The sequence below is a fragment of the Tachyglossus aculeatus genome, chromosome 2 (assembly GCF_015852505.1).
Source record: "Tachyglossus aculeatus isolate mTacAcu1 chromosome 2, mTacAcu1.pri, whole genome shotgun sequence".
Classification (NCBI taxonomy): domain Eukaryota; kingdom Metazoa; phylum Chordata; class Mammalia; order Monotremata; family Tachyglossidae; genus Tachyglossus; species Tachyglossus aculeatus.
The window spans coordinates 54,637,208-54,659,468 of record NC_052067.1 but is presented as its reverse complement, the minus strand read 5'-3'; the positions used below and the strand labels follow the sequence as shown (position 1 = coordinate 54,659,468).

The 22,261-nt window shown below is 49.6% G+C and overlaps 1 protein-coding gene across 2 annotated transcripts in view; it reads right to left on the bottom strand.

The window, feature by feature from the left end:
• The window catches only part of LOC119939732 (WT1 associated protein), a 35,415-nt gene extending 17,920 nt beyond the window's left edge, over nt 1-17,495 (bottom strand). Inside the window, exons 1-3 of one of the 2 annotated variants that reach the window (XM_038759923.1) lie at nt 17,341-17,495; nt 2,570-2,607; nt 1,909-1,964 (exon numbers count right to left, since the gene is read on the bottom strand). In XM_038759923.1, the coding sequence (XP_038615851.1) occupies nt 1,909-1,964; nt 2,570-2,599 (86 nt within the window). In that variant the 5' untranslated portion in view covers nt 2,600-2,607; nt 17,341-17,495. The remainder of the gene's footprint in view (nt 1-1,908; nt 1,965-2,569; nt 2,608-17,340) is intronic. The other variant, XM_038759924.1, reaches the window with a different exon arrangement.
• Between the last annotated feature and the right edge of the window lie 4,766 nt (nt 17,496-22,261).

Below are 22,261 nucleotides of genomic sequence, written 5' to 3'. Positions count from 1 at the left end.
CATGAATAAGACAACCATGGCTTTCTTCAACTCAATCTTAGCCAAGTGCATGGCCTTCAAGAGTTGACTGCTCCTAAGTAAAACAAAAGCAAGGTAACAACTACAAAAATACACAGGAGAAATGTGAAATGGAAGAACAGCAAGTGGGGCTAGGGAGTGGGAAAGAGGAAGGGGTCAAGAAGGAAGAGAAAGAAGGGGGACAGGCACGTATCACAGGAGCAAGAAGCGTTCGAAGGGAAGTTCTACTATTCTCAGCTGAAAGAGGCTGTACCAGGAGCAGTGTTCATTCTAGGAAAATAGGAGGGAGTCTATGAATTGATGATTGGTGGGAGGGAGGGAAGAGAGGGGGACAGGAGAGGGGGGAAAGGGGGAGAGAGAGACACTGAGTTGTTTCCAACCAAGCAATAGTATTTACTAAGCACTTGCATTATTATGGTGTTTGTTAAGCGCTTATTCAATGCCAGGCACTGATCTAAGAGCTGGGGTTGAAACAAAGTCATCTGAATGGACAGAGTCCTTGTCCCACACGGGGCTCACAGCCTTAATCCTCATTATACAGATGAAGTACCTGAGGCACAGAGAAGCGACGGTGACTTGCCCAAGGTCACACAACAGACAAGTGGCAGTGCCAGGATTAGGTCCTTCTCTTTCCCAGGCGTGGGCTCTAACCACCAGGCCCCGCTGCTTCTCACCACTCCTCCCACCTTTAATAATTCAGCCTCTTGTGATCTTCCCAAGGGTCCATACAAAAACTCTAACACTTGGGCAAATATAATGGGGCGGTTTCGTAGAAACGTGCTATTTTGCCGGACCGCACAAGGAGTTTTAAAAATGCACCCAGGCCTTCATGGAAGCATGGGAAAAAGCCCAGCTGCATTTGGAAGACCAAAGGGCAGCGTGGTTTAATCAGAGATCAGAGATTGGGGTGTGGCCCTTGGGAAAGGGGGAGTCACTCTTGGGGTCCATAACTCCCCCGGTCACCTTTGCCGACTACTACTGGAGACGATCTACCGCTCAATCGATGCTATTTATTGAGCGATTACAGCATAAGCTGAGCATGGTACTAAGCTCCTGGGGGAGTACAAGAGAGTTCCCCAAGAATCTTAGTGCTGTGGGGCTGAGGGTGGGGTGAATATCATGTCCTTAGAGGGTTCAAGTGCACAGGCGACGTAAAAGGGACAGGCAGTAGGGGAAATGAGGGCTTACTCGTGGAAGGCCTCTTGGAGGAGGTGGCATACAGCTAGCTCCCTCTCTAGTCTGTCAACTCCTTGTGGGAAGGAATCCTGTCTACTTTATTGCACCCTCCCTAGCACTTAGTACAGTGCTCTGCCCACTCTAAGCTCTCAAAAAGACTAACAGACAAAAAAAAACACCCCACTGGTTGAGAGATCATTTCTGAAGTAAAGACTCTAAACATGCCATCAAGAAAAAAGTTTGAGACTACTTATCCTGGAGGAATAACTAATTCTGGAGCATTATGGTGAGGTGGGTGGTACTCTAGTGCTTCAGGTGGATTCACTCACCTCAGATGGATGTTTGCTCGAGAGATTAGGCCACAGGAAAATATTTACAAATGAATTTGAAGGGTAAGGATCGCTCCCCCAAGCACTTTGTACAGTGCTCTGCACCGAATAAGGGCTAAAATACTACTGAAATGGCTTATTTTGATATTAGGGATAAGAAAAAAATTAGAGAACACAAGATAGAGTGTAAGCTCATTATGGGCAGGGGACCTGTCTGCTAACTGCATGTACTCTCCCAAGTGCTTAGTACAGTGCTCTGCACACAGTAAGTGCTCAATAAATATCACTGATCGACTGACTAGAGGGCCACTACGATGAACTAGATCAGAGTAGAAAAAAGGATGCTCTGAGAGCTTTCTGTTTAATATTCTTCCACCACACTTACCTTAGGATCAGTTCATCTCTAGCCATAACTTTGAAGTCTGTTTCACTAAGGCGGACCTGGAAGAAAAAAAAGAGAATTGAAATTTAAATCAGGTTTTGCCTTCTGAGTCGGTGGTTAAACCATCCTCCAATACCAAGTCCCCGCCTGATTTGGTGTTCCCCAGTAAAGCAAGGTCTCTACTCCCGAGAGACGTGCACAGAGCAATAGTGCAAAGAAGGTCAACTATCGTAAAGGCTCCTGGAGTCTGCTAACAGAGCGTCTAAACTCCAGGGTGGTGGTGGTCTGGCCACAGTGCGCGGCCCCTCGAAGTCTTCGGAGTTAGCCCATGTCCATGGAGTGTGCGTGTGACAGAAAGAGGAGGTTGAGGCAAGCAACGGGCATGGCTGTTTGTTGAGACGCTCCAACCCCTCTCTTAATTACCACCCCTCCTCCACCCCACCTTTCCACATATGGAGGAAAAGGGGATGCGGGTCCTGTGTGGGGCTCCAACACTTGGCTGGTCTTGTTTAAAATTCCTCAACTCCTTAGTTTTACTGAGTAGAGGTAATAATACTACCCAAAGCCTGCAAGCAATTGAGCGGGAAAAAAACGAGGATGTGCAAAAATCTAAATATCTCGTGATTATACTCATTACTCTTACCAAAAAACCATTGATACTCACTTTTTTCGGGAGGGGCTCTTCGTTCGTCATTTTGAATTCTGGGAAAGGGAAAAAAAGGGGGGGAGGAATAAAGTTATTTTTCAGGCAAAAGCGAAAAGCTTTGATAATTTCCCCCCTGAACCATTTGACTACTCAATCAACTAACTGGACTATTAATTATCCGAAAACACCATCAAGCATCCTTTAGGGTCCTAAGACTGAAAATAGAGAAGCGACTGGAGAGAAGAGCAACGGAAACTAAATTTCCCAAAAACAAGTTTCATTTCTGAGAAACAGAGGCAGCTATGACATTGGTTTTAATATTTAAGGAGTATTCAGCCACCCACTTCACATTAGCCACTTTATAATAAACACTCCACTCGGCTGTATACAGTGTAGTATTTGAAATGCCTATACTTGCCAGGACTTGCAAGTCTGCATATAATAATTACAGTACTAAGTGTTCTATGCTAAGCAATGGGACAAATTGGGACAGTCTCTATGCCACATATGGGGGCTCACAATCTAAGAGGTAGAAAGATCAGATATTTTATCTCCATTTTACAGATTTACTGTAGGCACAGCAAGGTTTAATGACTTGCCCAAAGTCACACAGCAAGGAGGATGCAGAGGTGGGATCAAAAGCTGGTGTTTTGCCTCCCCATCTCCTACGCTTTTCACTACAATTTGCTCTCATTAATCTAGTACTGCAACAAGTTACCCTGAATTGCCGTGGAGGGAGGCAAATCTACAATCCAGGCACACCCCGGATTAGAATCCCTCCATGACACAACCCCCCTCCGTGGGGTACAATTTTTGTCGTTCGGTGCTTTATCCCACCATTACGGCCAAGTAAATAAACCTCTTGCCATTCCCTCAACAATAAAAAGATCTTGGAAGGTCAGCCCAAGTTTACTACCAAGTTTTCAAGGCATCGAAAAGCTTCTTCAGAAAGATGTGCAAAGAAATGGATGAACTAGGGGGCAAACTGATTCAGAACGGGTTGACACAGACCGAGGAGTTTTTCTAGTTATTGCAGGCCATTTTTTGTATCAATTTCTTGAGATGTACGGATGCGGAGTTGAATGGTGGGGCAAACAGATGGGTGGCTGGCATGTATATGGGACTGTGCCGGGGAATTCTGAGAGAAAGAGGTACACTCAGTTCTCCTCTAAAATGGGCGTTACTACATGTTTGTCATTGAATGCTGTAGGGGAATTGTGGAACATTGTTCTGACAACGACACAGCACTTGCATTTGGACTGAACAGAATGTTACGTTGGAAGAAATGGTTGTGCTTATACGCACTGGGTGGATGAAGGCACACGTACTAAGATGTGAGTTTCCCTTAGAGGAAGGTACATCAGGAATGCAACCCCTGGGTTTGCAGGGAACTGAATGTACGCTAGTATATTAAACATTAGTATAATGAAGAGATATTACACTTTCCTTTACTGCGACTTGATGGATCTGAAAATAGGAACTGAATTTTGTACACTAATTCCCAAAACACTTTAATCTGGTTTACTACCATCATAACCTCTTTTCTTATTACTGGAAAAAATTCAAGTACAAGGACATATTCTACGGCACATTCAAATATTTAAATTACTGCCTCAAAGTATTTTTATGTCTTTTCCCCTATGACCATGTAAGCTCCTTATGGGCAGAAAATGTGTCACTTTGGTACTTTGCAAGTGTTTTAGTACAATGCACTGCATCCAGGTGTTCAAAAATGCTACAGGAAATAGGCATAAGATCTATGTTTTTCCAAGGGAGCTTCAAAAAGGAAGGAATGGGGTGAACAGTCAGTTCTCCTGTAACACGGGGACTGAATTTGGAAAGAACCTCGCTTTAAAGAGAATCCGCCTTATGATAGAGCGGCGTGAACACAACTGCTTCTTCTGCGGCCGGGTCACGTTCGGGTCCAAAGGGCACCCCCTAATTTTTCAGCACCGTTCTAGCCGAATCACACGTTGAAAACATACTGCCCCTTTTTTCAGACTCACTGTGTATCTGCATAAGCCATCGTAATTGAAAACAACTGGAATCAGGACACTCAAAATCCAACTTTTACATGTTGGCAAGTTGTCCTGGGCAAGAGTCACGTGCATTCCTGACACGTGCTGTTGCCACGCCAATAACCCAGTTGAGATAAGCATCGAATACTAGGGGAGTCTACATGGCAAAGTCTAAAAACTCCCTTCTTTGGGACCGCAGGACTCAACGCTCTCTTATCTTTCTCTAGTTTATAAGAAAACAACTTCTTCCATGAATCTAGTCGTATCTAACTGACATCAACTACAGACTTCACCCTGAACAGAGAAGCCGCGAAAAGGCTACCGTGGGAACCAAATTCAGCAGCGAGTAAGCTTGCTGCAGAAGAGTCGATGACGCAGGCCGACACCAAGATTCTCAGCCCTGCTCCAAATGAATAAGAATTCAAAGCGAGACACTGAGACAGAAGTGGGCTCTGCAAAGAAATACCCCTGGGGCAATTCTGGTTCAACTGACGTGGACCGGTGACGGAAAGTGAAGAGCCGCACCTTGCCTGGCTCTTTCTTGCCTCATCTGTCAGCCTGCAACACAGACGCCACGATCCCGGGTGCTGACAGGAGATGAGTAGGAAAACTAGGGATTCCTGTCCCGCTGGAGTATCCACGTTCCCCCACCCAGATGCCCGATCTGCACCAGGGGTCCCGGCCCACATCTCCCACTTCTGTTACTGGCTCCGTAGGTTCCAGATTTTACAAAGACTCTAGGTTGTAAGCTCGCTGTGGGCAGGGAATGTATTGGTTATATTGTTCTGCTTTACTCTCCCGAGCACTCGGTACAGTGCTCTGCACATGGTAAGCGCTCAATAAAGTCCAATACTGACTGTCCCTGTCCCACAAAAAGTCCCTGCTCCCGCTGCAATCAGAGTCTCACCCTACGTGATGGCTCCGGGGTAACGCTCCGCTTCCGACTGTCCCCGTGGTCGGAAATTCAGGCCTTGGCCGTTCTACCTCCCCGCTCTCCCTCCCATCATCTCTCCCCTCCGGCTCTGGTTGTTACCCCAACCACGGCCAAGTGCTCCCTCCCATTCACCCCAATCTGACTGAAGCCAATCAGGGCGTCCAGAGTCCAGTCAGAAACTCCTACTTTATAAGGATACCTTCCTAAAGGAGGACGGTCATCGGCTCCTCTGGGAGATCTGCCGTCTCACCTTGGAGCATTCGGATGGACAGAATCGGGGAAGCAGCATGGCCCAGTCGGCGGAGCACAGGCCTGGGACCTGAGCTCTAATTCCGCTTCTGCCACCTCCCTGCTGGGTAAAATGAGGTAAGTCACTTCACTTCCCTGTGCCTCCGTTACCTCATCTGTAAAATGGGGATTAAGGCTGTGAACCCCAACTGGGACACGGCCTGTGTCCAACCTGTCTTATCCCATCATTTAGTACAGTGCCGGGTACATAATAAGTGCTAACAAGTGCAGTGCTCTGCACACAGTAAGCGCTCAATAAATACGACTGAATGAATGAAATACCATTAAAAAAGAAAAGAAGGGAGCTGGAGGGCAAGAACACAGGTGGGAGGAGGAAAGCTCCCTCCTCTAGACTGTAAACTCCTTGTGGGCAGGAAATGCGTCCACCAACTCTGTTGTACTGCACTCTCCCAAGCACTCAGTACAGTGCTCTGCACACTGCAGGAGTTCAATAAATTTGTCCCAGGGTGGCCCCAGGGTCCCAACACACATGCCACCACTCCACCTCCGCCCTCTTCCAACTTCAGCAGCCTGGATTCCTATGGAAGCAGGAACCACTCCACCTCCGCCCTCTTCCAACTTCAGCAGCCTGGATTCCTCCGGAAGCAGGAGTGAGGTGAAAATGTCTCGGAACGGCGACATTTTCACCTCACTCCTGCTTCCACTGGAATCGGAGATGAAAATGTCTTTAAAGGCTCCCCTGAGGCAGCTACTGAGGGATTCCAACTGCCCAGGTGACTGACAGCCTGAGGCTCTCCAACACTTTATGCCAATCATACATTTATGAACTCACAACCACTTGTATAGCCCTTTTTGTACATACCCTCTTAGACACCTACATATCCACTTTCCTCCTATCTATAAATTATTTTACTGTCTCCCTGGCTCCTTATGACGACTATTACTAGTATACTCTCCCGAGCAGCCAGTACAGTGCTTGGCACCCAAACAATTATTGATAGACACTATTGAGTCCTCGGCCTCAAACAAACACAAATCATATTACGACTCCTCAACATTTTGCTCTAAATGACTTTAACAAAGATTGAACAAGTTTAGTGATTTTTAATCATAGTTTATCTCGCTTAAAAGGTGTGTCCTACTTTTCCAGGGCTTCCAGAATAGATCTTAAGTCATAAGTCTGTAGGAAAACATCACCCACAATAAGCCATTCACAATGCAATCCTCTTTTCAAGGAGCAGAACCCCACTGTCTCACGGGAGTACGCCTGTAATCCAAAAATGCTCTGCAGAGATAAGTCTTAAGCCGATTTTGAAGGTGAAGAAAACGGGGGAAAAGAGTATTACCCGTGTTTAATAATAATAATGATGATGGCATTTGTTAAGCGCTTACTATGTGTAAAGCACTGTTCTAAGCACTGAGGGGGATACAAGGTGATCAGGTTGTCCCACGTGGGGCTCACAGTCTTCCTCCCCATTTTCCAGATGAGGTAACTGAGGCTAAGAGAAGTTAAGTGACTTGCCCAAGGTCACACAGCAGACATGTGGTGGAGCCGGGATTAGAACCCCCTTGGAGCAATGCTCTGTGCCAAAGGCTTAGGAAGTGTCAAGTAAAGAAATGACATGTTCCTTGCCTACTATTCATTCATTCAGTCGTGTTTATTGAGCACTTACTGTGTGCAGAGCACTGTACTAAGCGCTTGGGAAGTACAAGTCGGCAACATATAGAGACGGTCCCTACCCAACAACGGGCTACAGTCTAGGAGCTTACACTCTAATGGGGGAGATAAAGGAGGAAATGCCTAGCTGGGGGAACAACGTAAGTGATGGGGCAGAGGCGGGAAAAGAGGAGAGCAAGTACTGTGAAAATGTCGGTTTGGGAGAGATGAAGAGAGTAGTCTGGAGAGGAGCGGATGAAGGGGGCAGGAAGATAAAATGGGCCAAGTCGGGAAACACATCTCCAAGAGGAATCACTCCATGAAACCCTCATTTCCTCTTCTCCCACTTGCTTCAGCATTGCCCTTTCACTCGGATTTGCGCCCTCAGCTCCACAGCACTTGTGCACATAATCTTAATTTTTTTTATATTAACATCTATCTTACCCTCTAGGCTGTAGCCTAGTTGAGGGCCGGGAATGTGTCTACCAATGGATAGGGTGTACTCTCCTAACCACTTGGCAGAGCGCAGTAAGGGCTCCATAAATACAATTGACCGATAGCTTAAAGGTGACTGCAAGGTGCTTTTGTTCATGGGGAAGGACACAGGAAGCTGACAAACTTCTCTGTGACTCAGTTACCTCATCTGTAAAATGGGGATTAAGACTGTAAACCCCACATGGGACAACCTGATTACCATGTATCTACACATGTGCTTAGAACAGTGCTTGGCACATACTAAGTGCTTAACAAATACCATCATTTTTATTACTATTATTATACATGCAAGCCTTTGTCTTCCTATTCTTTATTCCAGAAGTAGTACATTCAACGTGTTGTCGTCTGATAAAGGACATATCAGCCACTACATTATTATCAAAGCAGCGTGGCATTGTGGAAAGAGCAGGGGCTTGGGAGTCAGAGGTCATGGGTTCTAATCCCGGCTCCGCCACTGACCAGCTGTGTGACTCTGGGCAAGTCATTTCACTTCTCGGTGCCTCAGTTGCCTCGCCTGTAAAATGGGGATCGGGACTGTGAGCCCCACGTGGGACAACCTGATTACCCTGTATCTACCCCAGCGCTTAGAACAGTGTTTGGCACATAGTAAGCGCTTAAAGAATACCATCATTATTAGTCTAAAGAAAGAGAAGTGAGTAGAGTAGAACTTCAAAAAGGTGATCTGGAGTGGGGAGAGGCTGGACACAGGAGGACCAGTGAAGAGGCTGCTTCAATAGTGTAGTCACAAAGTAACAAGACAGGACCATCCAATCCGTCAAATGTACTTCCCGGGCACGCACTCTGTGCCAGGCACATGGGAGAGAACAACAGAGTAGAGCTGGTATACATGTTCCCTGCCCGTCTACAATAAAACACCGTTGGGGGAATGGGAGGCTATAGGGATATGTTCTTAAGTACTCTGGGGTTGTGGGTAGGGCGAATATCAAGTTCTTAAAGGGGATAGACCCAAGTGCACTGGCAGTGAAGGAGGAGGGCAATGGGAGAAATGAAGGCCTAGTTAAGGCCTCTTGGAGGAGGTATGATTTTAGGAGGGCTCTGAAGGTGGGGAGAAAGGAGGACTGTTGGATAGGATGTGAGGGGAGAGTGGATGCCTGGCAGGAGGGAGGATGTAGCCAGGAGTCAGTGGTGAGACAGGTGAGATTGAGGTACGGTACGTAGATTAGCATTAGAGGAGCAAAGTCTGCAGGTTAGGGTGTAGTGGGAGATCAGCCAAGTTAGGAGGGGGATGGTTGACTGAGCGCTATAAAGCCGATGGTGTAAAGTTTCTGTCTGATGCGGAGGTGGATGGGTGACTACTGGAGGTTTTTAAGAGGAGCGGGGAGGCATGAGCTTAACGGTCTTATAGGACAGTGATCTCAGTGGCAGAGTGAAGCACGGACCGGAGAGGGGAGAGATAGGAGGCAGAGAGTTTGGAGAAGAAGGGGCGGATTCTAGAGATGCTGCGAAGGAAGCTACCAGGCTGATAGCTGTTTGGGTGGAGAGGAAGGAATGGCTCTGGGACATACTGACTTGGAATAACGGGCAGAGTTCAGCAGTAGAGTGAATGTGAGAGTTGAAAAGCAGTGAGCAGTCAACAACGATACCAAGGTTGCGGACCAGGAGACGGGGGATTAGGGGGAGAAAGAGAGGGAGGGAGAAGGGGAGAGAGATGGCATTATTAACTGAAATGGGAAACAGGAGTAGTTCTGTTTCAGACACACTGAGTTTGAGGTAATGGTAGAATGCCCTCATGGAAATGTCCTGGAGGCAAGACAATTTGTAGGACTGTGGGTCAGGTGAGACGTCACGGCTAGAGAGGTAATAGCCGAAGCCAGGTGAAGGAATGAAGAGTTTTATAAACGAAAACAGGAGATCCCAGGATGGAGCTTACTGAGATGACCAGAGTATGATCCTTTAGGACTGGCTATAATGTAGTTACCGGTGACCTCGAAAAGCACGGCCTCAACTCAGTGGAGTCACAAGCCCGGGGGGACCGATTAAAGAGTTGGTGGACGGAAAGTTAAGGCAGCGTGTGTTCCAGGAATATGGATAGGAATGGGAGTAGGGAGGTGTGGCAATAACTGGAGAGAGCTGTGGGGTTACAAAGGGAGAAGGCAGAGGGGAAAGAGACACAGGAGAGTGAGAGGTTGAAAACAGCAATGAGGGACGAGAGTAGGATTTTAGGAGGGTCAGAGGCAAAGGTGAGGGTGAGGATTAGTAGACTGCCTGGCACACAGTAAGCACTGAGGTAGATACAAGCTTGTCAGGATGGACGAGTCCATGCCCCACATACGGCTCTCAGTCAATCCCCATTTTACAGATGAGGTAACTGAGGCCCAGAGGCGTAAACTGACTTGCCCAAGGTCACACAGCGGACAAATGGTCGAGCTGGGATTAGAACCCAGGTCCCCTGACTCCCAAGCCCATATGCTCTTTCCATTAGGCTCACAATGGAAAAACTTTTACTTTCAAGAAAATGAAACTAATTGAGCTTCTCTACTCCGTTTTTCTTCATTAAAAAATGGGGCCGGGGTCTGGAGATGGCACAGAGGGCAATTTAAGATGATTGAAGGATGGAGAAGCCATATTTCCGTCTTTTTTCTTCACTATGAGGTTAGACCTTCTGGAAAGATGCAAAGGGTCTGCATAGACAGCTTACAGCTCATGCCTACTAACTCCTCCATTAGATTCTAAGTTCCTCAGGAGTGGGGATGGCACAAAAATTACATTTGAGTGGGAGGCTCAGGAAGACAGACACAGCTAACCAAATCCCTCCCTTCCAGGAGGAGGGGTTACCTAAAAAAGAGCATCACACTTGCGGGTTCCCGAAACAACAAAGGCAGCATTTCTTCACAAGGAATAGATTACTGCAGGAAGTCGCGCTGATGAAAAAAATCTCAGTACACTCAAGAAAGGGTTGGATAAGTTCAATGCTGAAAAGTCCACGGTACTGTTCCAGGTGTTAAAAGCTCTTAAATTCTTCTTATTATTGTTAAAATAGGGAGTTTCCAGTCTAGAAGCTTCCTTCTGGATTGTAAACTCATTTGGGCAGAGAACCTGTCTACCACAGTGTTCTCCCCCGGGCGCTTAGTCCAGTGTTCTGCACCCAATCAGCGTTCAATAAACATGACTGATTGATTTATTCTACCCATAGTCATTTGGGCCAGATGTCAGGGAGACTAACAAGCCTATCGCTGCCCTTGACGGTGTCAGAATATTGGGTTGTCAGACCATGGCGGTGACACAGAAATAACATTGATGTTCTTAAAAAATCCCCAGGCACCATCTTCAAGGGGATGGAGGGGTCACGGCTATAGTCATCGACATGACGGCCTGCGGTTGAGGAGAATTACCCCCTGGGGTCTTCGGGAGCCAAGGTGGCCCGGCCAACGAGCAGTGAAATCGACAGTTTTAGCTCTTCTGGCAGTTGTTGTCATGCTCACCGAGCAACAACGAGCCAGAAGCAAGTCTCCCGGGAGGATGGATGAGCCCAAGCAACCCAACTCTCATCCCAGCCCGCACCCTCCGCTCCTCTGCCGCTAACCTCCTCACTGGACCTCGTTGTCACCTGTCCCGCTGTTGACCCCCGGCCCATGTCCTTCCCCTGGCCTGGAATGCCCTCCCTCCACCCATCTGTCAAGCTAGAGCTCTCTTCCTCCCTTCAGGGCCCTGCTGAGAGCTCACTTCCTCCAGGAGGCCTTCCCAGACTGAGCCCCCCCTTCCTCTCCTCCTCCCCATCGCCCCCTCCCTCCCTGCGCCCTACCCCCTTCCTCTCCCAACACATGCGTATATTTGTACATATTTACTATATTTATTTTATTATGTGTACATAGCTATAACTCTATTCATTCTGATGGCACTGACACCTGTCTACTTGTTTTGTTGTCTGTCTCCCCCTTCTAGACTGTGAGCCCGTTGTTGGGTAGGGTCCGTCTCTATATGTTGCCAATTTGTACTTCCCAAGCGCTCTGCACACAGTAGGCGCTCAATAAATACGATTGAATGAATGAATGAACTGTGGCAATCACACCAGATCCAGAAGCTTTCTCCAGCGTGCCATTTTTAAAACTGGAGCATGTGGCAGAAGCCCCATTCCAAAAATAACGGGTCTGCTCAGAGAAGGGACCGAGAACAAAATAAGGTGAGAGTACCTGAGAGCGGCACTGAGAATGTCAGCCGTCTGGAGGCCACACAGGATGAATTCAGTGGAAAGAAAAACCAACTTTTTTTTTTAATTGTGACTTGAACTTTTGGAAAGCCATCCCTCGATTTCTCCAGTAAAAGCCACTTTATGGAAGTTACTCCTCTGCTTATTTAGTGGATGGTAAGACTGACCCTGACATGCAATAACATGAAATTCATCGATGGCATTTATTGGACAGTTACTGTGTGCAGAGCACTGCTGAGCATTTAGGAAAGCACAGTAAGAGTTGGAAGACACAATCCCGGCCCCCGAGGAGCTTATAGACTTCTTGCCTTTGCCTTTTGCCTTAAATTTCTAGTCTTTCTTAAATTCAGCGAACAGTGCCTACTGCGTGGATCTCAAGGTCTTTTCAGCAACTTCAACAGTTTCTTATACAGGGCAACACCCACCGTGCATTTGATTCAATTGTTCAATGTATAAAAGCTGAGGCAGTTTCCAGTACTATTCAGATATATTTTTAAACATCAAAGCTTAAGCTATTTAGCTACAAGAGTATTCTACACTCCTTTTTAATCCCATAACTTCAGCCAACCATCAAGGGTGTCAGCCCAAACGATTCCTTAGCCACTCTTGGATCCATGTACTTCGAAGCCCGGCAAGTTTACAAACGTTTGAACACCGCTGACAGGTTCAAAATACACCCACCGCATATGATCAATACGCATTTTGGCTAGAACACGATTAGGGAATGAAGGAATATTCTGACAAAGGGCCGAGTGTGTTGTTATAGAGAGAAACTTTGGCCTGTGGGTGTACTTTCCGTTATTTAAGAGGGAATTTGGGCTGCGAGGAATGCTGAGCTCAGTATAACGACTAAAATTAGTGCTCTCCTGTAAAGGGTGGCCGGCAAGCTTGGGGCAGTTACCCTAATGCTGCCATTTTCAAGACGGATGAATCTGGTCCCTAGTGTGAATGATTATGTTTTTGAGGGCCCCGGGGAAGGAGGGAGGAGAGGCGAGATGGTTTGAACCCGGCCCAGATCTGACTGGGTCAACTGTGCGGCAGAATGACCCAGGAGGTCTAAAAATTTCACCCACTTTCCAGACAGACCCCCCGCCAAAGGAGGAGTCAGTTCATTCACCACTCCAACAGCTTCATTCGCGTGTGCGTGAATTACCACTGCCACCTCTTGTGGGTCAGAAGACGCTACACCCCGTGAGTCAATCACCACCACCGGGGAAGTAGGGGTTTGGATAGGGCATTCCGTCACATCAAGGAGAGCCGTAAGACACGCGAAGAGCATTAATATCAAAAAATCCTTAGCGAATATTTGCGTGCAGAGCAAGCGCTACGTAAAGCAGCTTGTGTTCTACCACGATTTAATGCGTAGCTACCAGAATCAGCACTAGAATTTATTTTTAAATTTGGAACCTATTGCAAAAGGGGACCGTCATCCTACGGCGAGTTTCAAATACAGGCAGTACTTGGACTTGAGACACAGATTTCCAGAACCGTTGTGTTCTAAGTCCCCAACACAGCAAGCAACACATCAATTGTCTCCCAGAAACAATGTTATAAATGATCACTGAACCAGGTTGGACAGCCTAGTTTTGCCAAAATTATCCAGAATTGTGTGCTCGATCAACTCTGAGTAATAGATCCACATTAATGCACGCATATTGAGTCACAGAGGTCCCACGACCGAGAAACCAACTTCGACTTCAGTGGCAGTAAAGAGCGATGCACTGATCTTTCCTGGCAACTCCAGCCTGCACCTCGCTGTTCTCCAGTCTCTTCCACCCCACTCACCCTCTTTTCCAACTTTTGTTTCCCAGTTCACCTTTTCTGCGCCACAACCTGCCACCTTGGAACCGGCGTTGTGAAGCTGAAGCGAAGTGCCGCTTGTTTCAGTCACGGACTACTTTTAACTGGGTAACAGTGCCCCTTCAAAGACTGCTCTGCATTTCCACCATTACAAATCCTTCCACGTTCCAGATGTGAATTTTAGATTCAGGTGGCGTGAAAGTCTTGAAAATGATGTAGGGAATATTTTAGAGGGAAACCCCGTCTCCAAGATACCGAGCCTCATCCTCAACAGAAGAGGAAGCGTAGGGCAATGAAACCACAGGGCCTGCCCTGTGCAATGCTCTGAGAGCTTAAGTGGGTGAAAACTCTCACCGTAGGACTCACTGCACAGTCCCTGCACACGGCAAGCTCCGTGACACTTGGGGGTGGACTCACTGCACAGTCCCTGCACACGGCAAGCTCCGTGACACTTGGGGGTGGAAACTGATGAGTCTGGTGATCACGCTACTGCCTGGATGGTCATAGTTCGAGCATGCCTCCCTGCGAGCATGGGTTCACGGATCCCCAGATCCCCTTCCTGGCCAGCCCCTCCGAACAGGGGAGCATCCGTGCCCGGTGCCATCCCCCTCAGGAGCACCGGCTCCATGACGCAGGCCCCTTAGGCTCTCCCTGGGCTTCCTGGTTGCTCCTCCGGAGACCTGGAGCCCAGCCAGGAGCGCTCCCTTACCCAGTGATCTGGTCCTTGAAGCACGTCGGCTACGAGGGCTAGATTCGGGAAGAGGCATAGCAAGTCCTGTGGAAGGAATGGAGGAATCAGGATGGGAGACAGTCGGACCTACACCATCCCAGAGACTCAACTGCACCAACTTTTCCTAAGTCTCGATTCTAAGATACGAGGCACGGGCCTATAGACACCGAACTTTGCCAAATCCCTACGATAAGCTTTGAGAAAAAAATTAAACAGAGAAGGTAAAGTTCAGCAATTTCATTTAATCGGTCCATTTAACGAGCGAAAGGGAATCATCCAAGTTTACTCGCAGGGTGCTTGGACTCTATTAGCCCTTGACTTTTCCTTCAAGACAATCTCTCTGTGACACTATCATTGGAGGATCAGGGCATATTATTTTAATTATTGAAGTGCGGTTCACTGCAGATCACCAAACACGTACTCTTAGACACAACAGTCCAGAAACTTGTGATTACCGAGGACGACGGAGGGAATAGGCACGGATCACAGAATGAAGCCTGTGCTTCGCCGTGAAACCCACTAATTTCAATCTTAACTCCACGACTCGAGTAGAGCAGGCCATCAAAATAGAAGCATGATGCGCCCACCTCCCCGAAAATGGTAACAGTCCAACCGCCTACTTGGGGATATGGACGTGCGGACCCACTCAAGCAACCTCTCTTTCCAAATTTACTTCTAGAAAGACCGTCACCTTCTTCCGTCAACTGACCCCCTTGCAAACAGGCAAATCTTTCTGATTCCTTCTAAGGCCCCAGAGTGTAGCTCGGCAGACACCCCGATCTTCTTCAACTGTTGTTAAAACAACGACTTGCAACGCCAGTGAGCAACTCCAACACCCGGACGGTGTCTTTTCCGCTCCCTGATAACCCGCCGATGGGTACGGGGGGCAGATGGGGGTGGAAATAACGGCTCCTTGCGAATAACTCACTCAAAAAGGAAGGTGGAAGCGGGGATCCGGGGCTTTCGCTCGCAGTTCTGAAAACCAACCACTCCTTTTAGAGAGAAAGGAAAAGTCGCTTGGGTCAACACGACTTCAGACCCCAGGTGCTGTGGAAAAATAGAGACCGGGCTGGCTCTACCCCTGGGCATTTCCAGCCGCCACAATCAACTTGGCGGATTTCTGCCAGGGACAAGGGTGCGGCTAATGAACTTCGGCCACCCGAAACCCAAGTCCCGACGCTTTCCATCGCTCCCGTCTTTCTCGCCGGGGCCGTGGGAAGGGCTCGATGGGCAGGGAAAATTGGGGGAGGTGTCGGGGTTCGGATGCCCCCCACAAAGGTACCTCCCGCAGCGGGCACAGAGCAGTGCACTGAGCAGCAGTGTGGCACAGTGGAAAGAGCCCGGGCCTGGGGGTCAGAGGTCATGGGTTCTCACCCTGCTCCGCCAATTGTCAGGTGTGTGACTTTGGGCGAGTCACTTCACTTCTCTGGGCCTCAGTGACCTCATCTGGAAAATGGGGATGAAGTCTGGGAGCCCCACGTGGGACAACCTGATCACCTTGTATCCTCCCCATCGCTTAAAACGGTGCTTGGCATATAGTAAGCGCTTAACACCATTATTATTATTATTATTATTATTATTATTATTATTATTATTACCGGGCTCCCGAGGGTCCATTGTCTCAGGGAGGAACCAGCACCCAAGTGCCAGCTCCTTCCCCAGCCAACTGTCCCCTGGTTCATCCACGGCCACGTGCCGAGCGCTTACCGTGTGCACAACACTGTGCTAAGCGCCGGGGGAGGGCGGTGGAATGATAATAATAATGATGGCGTTTGTTAAGCGCTTACTACGTGCGAAGCACTGTGGGGGGGATATAAGGCGCTCAGGTCATCCCACGTGGGGCTTACCATCTTCAACCCCATTTTCCATTCATTCGATCGTATTTATTGAGCAGTTCCTGTAGGCACAGCACTGTACTAAGCGCTTGGGAAGTACAAATGGGCAACACCTGTCTACATGTTTTGTTTTGTTGTCTGTCTTCCCCTTCTAGACAGTGAGCCCGTTGTTGGGTAGGGCCCGTCTCTATTGGTTGCCGACTTGCACTTCCCTAACGCTTAGTACAGTGCTCTGCACACAGTAAGCGCTCAATAAATACGATTGAATGAATGAAGACAGAGTCGGTCCCCACCCAACAACGGGCTAGAAGGGGGACACCGACAACAAAACAAGGCACTGAGGCTCTTAAGAATGACTTGCCCAAGGTCACCCGGGCGACAAGCAGCAGCGTGGCTCAATCAATCAATCAATCGTATTTATTGGGCGCTTACTGTGTGCAGAGCACTGTACTGAGCGCTTGGGAAGTACAAGTTGGCAACATATAGAGACGGTCCCTACCCAACAGTGGGCTCACAGTCTAAATGGGCTCAATGGGAGGAGCATGGGCTTGGGCGCCGGAGGTGATGAGTTCAAATCCCGGCTCCGCCAACTGTCAGCTGTGTGACTTGGGGCGAGTCGCTTCACGTCTCTGGGCGTCAGTTCCCTCACCTGGAAAATGGGGGTGAAGGCCCGTGGGCCAACCCAGTTTCCTCCCTAGCGCTTGGCACGTAGTAAACGCTTATCAAATGCCATTATTATTATTAAGGGAAGGTGCTGGGATTAGAACCCACGACCTCGGCCTCCCGAGCCACGCTGGGGAGCGGGTGGGCGCGCTCCCCGGCCTCCTCCTCGTCCTCCCCGGGAAGGAGCAGGGCTGAGGAAAATGGCCTCGGGGTGGCTAACGGAGGCCATGGCCCACTTACCTCCTCCCGCCCTCCACAGCCCCAGGCCGCCGCCGCCGCCGCCACAGCCGCGGCCCGTCACATCGACCGGGGCCTCGGGTCCGGTCCCCACCGCCCCGGGGCCGCTCGCTCGTCCTCCGGCCGCTCTGCCCCTTTCTTTGCGGGTCCGGCTGCCACAAAATGGCGGCGGAGGAGGAGGAAATGAGGGCCCGTCAGCCGCCCCGCGCCGCTTCCCTCTCCCTCGCCTTCCCGTCCTCCGCTCCGCCCCTCGGCCGCCGGCCCCGCCCCGACATGTTCGCCGAGGCCGACACTCACCCGGGCCGGGCCACCGCCCTTTTGGGGGTGGGCTCCCTCAGGACCCGGGAGGGCAGGGCCGGGGGCTAAGGACGATGGCGGCTGAGGAGAATGGACGGCGGGGGGCTGAGGAGAATGGCGGGCAAGGGGCTGAGGAGAGTGGCGCTTGAGGAGAATGGCGGGCGGGGGGCTGAGGAGAGTGGCGGCTGAGCGGAATGGCGGGCAGGGGGCTGAGGAGAATGGAGGGCAGGGGCCCCAGGAGAGTGGGGGGCCGAGGAGAATGGCGGCTGAGGAGATTGGAGGGCAGGGGCCTGAGGAGAATGGTGGCTAAGGAGAATGGCGGGCGACTGAGGAGAGTGGGGGGCTGAGGAGAATGGTGGCAGAGGAGGGTGGCGGGCTGAGGAGAATGGCGGCTGACGAGAGTGGAGGGCAGGGGCCTGAGGAGAGTGGCGGGTTGGGGGGCTGAGGAGAATGGTGGCTAGGGAGAATAGCGGGCGACTGAGGAGAGTGGAGGGCTGGGGGGCTGAGGAGAATGGTGGCAGAGGAGAGTGGCGGGCAGGGGGCTGAGGAGAATGGAGGGCAGGGGCCTGAGGAGAGTGGCGGGCTGAGGAGTGTGGAGGGCAGGGGCCTGAGGAGAATGGTGGGCAACTGAGGAGAGTGGAGGGCTGGGGGGCTGAGGAGAGTGGAGGGCTGGGGGGCTGAGGAGAATGGAGGACAGGGGCCTGAGGAGAATGGAGGCAGAGGAGAGTGGAGGGCAGGGGCCTGAGGAGAGTGGCAGGTGGGGGGCTGAGGAGAATGGTGGCTGAGGAGAATGGAGGGCAGGGGCCTGAGAAGAGTGGCGGGTGGGGGGCTGAGGAGAATGGAGGGCAGGGGCCTGAGGGGAGTGGTGGGCTGGGGGGCTGTGGAGAATGGGGGGCAGGGGGCTGAGGAGAATGGCGGCTGACTGAGGAGAGTGGAGGACAGGGGCCTGAGGAGAATGGTGGCAGAGGAGAGTGGTGAGCCGGGGGCTGAGGAGAATGGAGGGCAGGGGTCTGAGGAGAGTGGGGGGCTCAGGAGAATGGCAGCTGAGGAGGTTGGAGGGCAAGAGCCTGAGGAGAATGGCAGCTGAAGAGGTTGGAGGGCAGGAGCCTGACGAGAATGGTGGCAGAGAAGAGTGGCGGGCGGGAGGCTGAGGAGAATGGAGGGCAGGGGCCTGAGGAGAGTTGGGGGGCTGAGGAGAATGGCGAGCGGGAGGCTGAGGAGAATGGAGGGCAGGGGCCTGAGGAGAGTTGGGGGGCTGAGGAGAATGGCGGCTGAGGAGATTGAAGGGCAGGGGCCTGAGGAGAATGGTGGCTGAGGAGAGTGGCGGGCGGGGGGCTGCGGGGAATGGAGGGCAGGGGCCTGAGGAGAATGGTGGCTGAGGAGAGTGGCGGGCAGGGGGCTTAAAAGAATGGGGGGCCGAGGAGGATGGTGGGCAGGCGGGGCAGGCCCGAGTTAGCCAGAGTTGAGCCGCAGAGGATGCTGGGAGAGTTGCCTGGGGTGGGCTGCCCAGCCACGGGATATCAGAGACCACCTCCGCGCCCATCATTAATGACCGCCCTTCTTCCCTCCTATTTATTGGGCGCTTACCGTGTGCAGAGCGCCCGATTCATTCATTCAGTCGGATTTATTGAGCGCTTACTGTGTGCACAGCACTGCACTGAGCGCTTGGGAAGTACAAGTCGGCAACAGAGACGGTCCCTACCCAACAACGGACTCACAGTCTAGAAGGGGGAGACAGACAACAAAACATATAGACAGGCGTCAAAACCGTCAGAATAAATAGAATTACAGCTATATGCACATCATCAACAAAATAGTTGCAGTGAATATGTACAAGTAAAATAAATAATAAATCTGTACAAATATATACAATTTATATACACGTGCTGTGGGGGGGGATTGGGAGGAGGAGAGGAAAAAGGGGGCTCAGTCTGGGAAAAGGGGCCCCACTAAGCACATAGTACAGTATTCTGCCCACGGTAAGCGCTCAATAAATACGACTGAATGAAAGTACAGTCAGTGACAAACCAAGTGCTTAGTACAGTGCTCTGCACACAGCGCTCAATAAATACGATTGAATGAATGAATGAATGAAGACAACCCCTGCCCACAACAGGCTCACGGTCTAGAAGGGGGGAGACAGGCATCCAGACAAGTCAACGGGCATCAAGACCATCAATAGAGATAGAATTATATACACGTTATTAATAAAATAAATAGAATTATAAATACGTACATAGGTACTCAAGTGCTGCGGGGCGGGGAGGTCAAACCCCGGCTCCACCAGTTGTCAGCTGTGTGACTTTGGGTAAGTCACTTCACTTCTCTGTGCCTCCGTTGCCTCATCTAAAATGGGGATTAAGGCTGTGAGCCCCCCGAGGGGCAACCTGATCACCCTGTAACCTCCCCAGCGCTTAGAACAGTGCTTTGCACATAGTAAGCGCTTAATAAATGCCATTATTATTATTATTAAGTCCCTACTGTGTGCAAAACACCCTACTAAGCGCTTGGAAAAGTACAGTACAGCAATAAAGAGTGACAGTGCCTGCTCACAAAGAGCTCTAGAAGGGGCTAAACCATAACCCCCTTTAACCCAGGCTCGGGAACTAATAAAAGCTAGGGGTTGGGGTTGCCCCCAGAAACGGTGCCTGGGTGCATCGCAGATTCTTTTTTTATGGTATTTGTTAAGCGCTTCATTCAATCATATTTATTGAGCGCTTGCTGCGTGCAGAGCACTGTACTAAACGCTTGGGAAAGTACAAACAGCACGGCTTAATGGATCGAGCATGAGCCTGGGAATCAGAGGTCATGGGTTCTAATCCCGGCTCCACCACTTGTCTGCTGTGTGATGTTGGGCAAATCACTTCTCTGGGCCTCAGTTACCTCATCCGCAAAATGGGGATGGAGACTCTGAGCCTCACGTGGGACAGCGACTGTGTCCAACTTGATTTGTTTGTATCCACCCCAGCGCTCAGTACAGTGCCTGGTGCTTAGTAAGCGCTTAACAAATACCATTATTATTATTATTATTATTACAATATAACAATAAACAGCAGCATTCTCTACCCACAAAGAATTTACAATCTAGATGTGGGGGGAGACAGACAGCAATACAAATAAATACAATTACAGATATGTACATAAGTGCTTTGGGGATGGCGGGGGGAAGAGTAAAGGACGACACAGAAGGGAGTGTGAGCCCACTGTTGGGTAGGGACCGTCTCTGTATGTTGCCAACTTGTAATTCCGAAGCGCTTAGTACAGTGCTCTGCACACAGTAAGCGCTCAATAAATACGATTGATTGAGTGGGAGATGAAAAATGGGGCTGAGTTTGGGAAGGGCGCTGTACTACGTGCTGGGGTACATACAATAAGCGCTTACTATGTGCAAAGCACTGTTCTAACTTAGACTGTGAGCCCACAGTTGGGTAGGGACTGTCTCTCTATGTTGCCAACTTGTACTTCCCAAGCGCTTAGTACAGTGCTCTGCACACAGTAAGCGCTCAATAAATACGATTGATTGATTGATTGATTCTAACTCCTAGGCCCGTGATCTATCCGTAGGCCACCCTGTTTCTCATTTGATGGTTAACCACATCAAACCTCAACCGGTGGTTCTCCCCCTCAAACATTTTTTTATCGTATTTGTTAGGCGCTTATTAAACAGATACGAGATAATCGGGTTGGACAAAGTCCCTGTCCCACATGGAGCGCACACTCTTAATCCCCATTTTACAGATGAAGTAACTGAGGCACAAAGAAGTGACTTGCCTAATGTCCTGTATATAAGTTTGTACATATTTATTACTCTATTTTACTTGTACATATTTATTTTATTTGGTTTATATGTTTTGTTTTGTTGTCTGTCTCCCCATTTCTAGACTGTGAGCCCGCTGTCGGGTAGGGACCGTCTCTATATGTTGCCAACTTGGACTTCCCAAGCGCTTAGTCCAGTGTTCTGCACACAGTAAGCGCTCAATAAATACGATTGAATGAATGAATAACGTCACACAGCAAAGTGACACGCGAAAGCAGAGGGTGGTTTTGAATGATTGTTTTCACCCTTTTTCCTCTCTTAATAACAGTGCTTAGAGGGTTGAGGCGTCCAGAGGCAGTATGGCCTAGTGGAAAGAGCACAGGACTGGGAATCAGAAGACCTGGGTTCCAGTCTCAGTGCCACTCCTTCCCTGCGGTGTGACCTTGGGCAAGTCACTTGGCTTTTCTGTGATTCCGTTTCCTCTTATGTAAAATGGGGATTAAAGAGCTGTTCTCCCTCCTCCTTAGATCGTGAACCCCACATGGGTCAGGGGCTGTGATTTATCTGTTCGTACCAAGTACATATCAATCAATCAATCGTATTTACTGAGCGCTTATGAGAAGCAGTGTGGCTCAGTGGAAAGAGCACGGACTTTGGAGTCAGAGGTCATGGGTTCGTATCCCAGCTCCGCCACTTGTCAGTTGTGTGACTTTGGGCAAGTCAATTAACTCCTCTGTGCCTCAGTTACCTCATCTGTAAAATGGGGATGAAGACTGTGAGCCCCACGTGGGACAACCTGATCACCTTGTATCCCCCCAGTGCTTAGAACAGTGCCTTGCACATAGTAAGCGCTTAATGTCATTATTATTA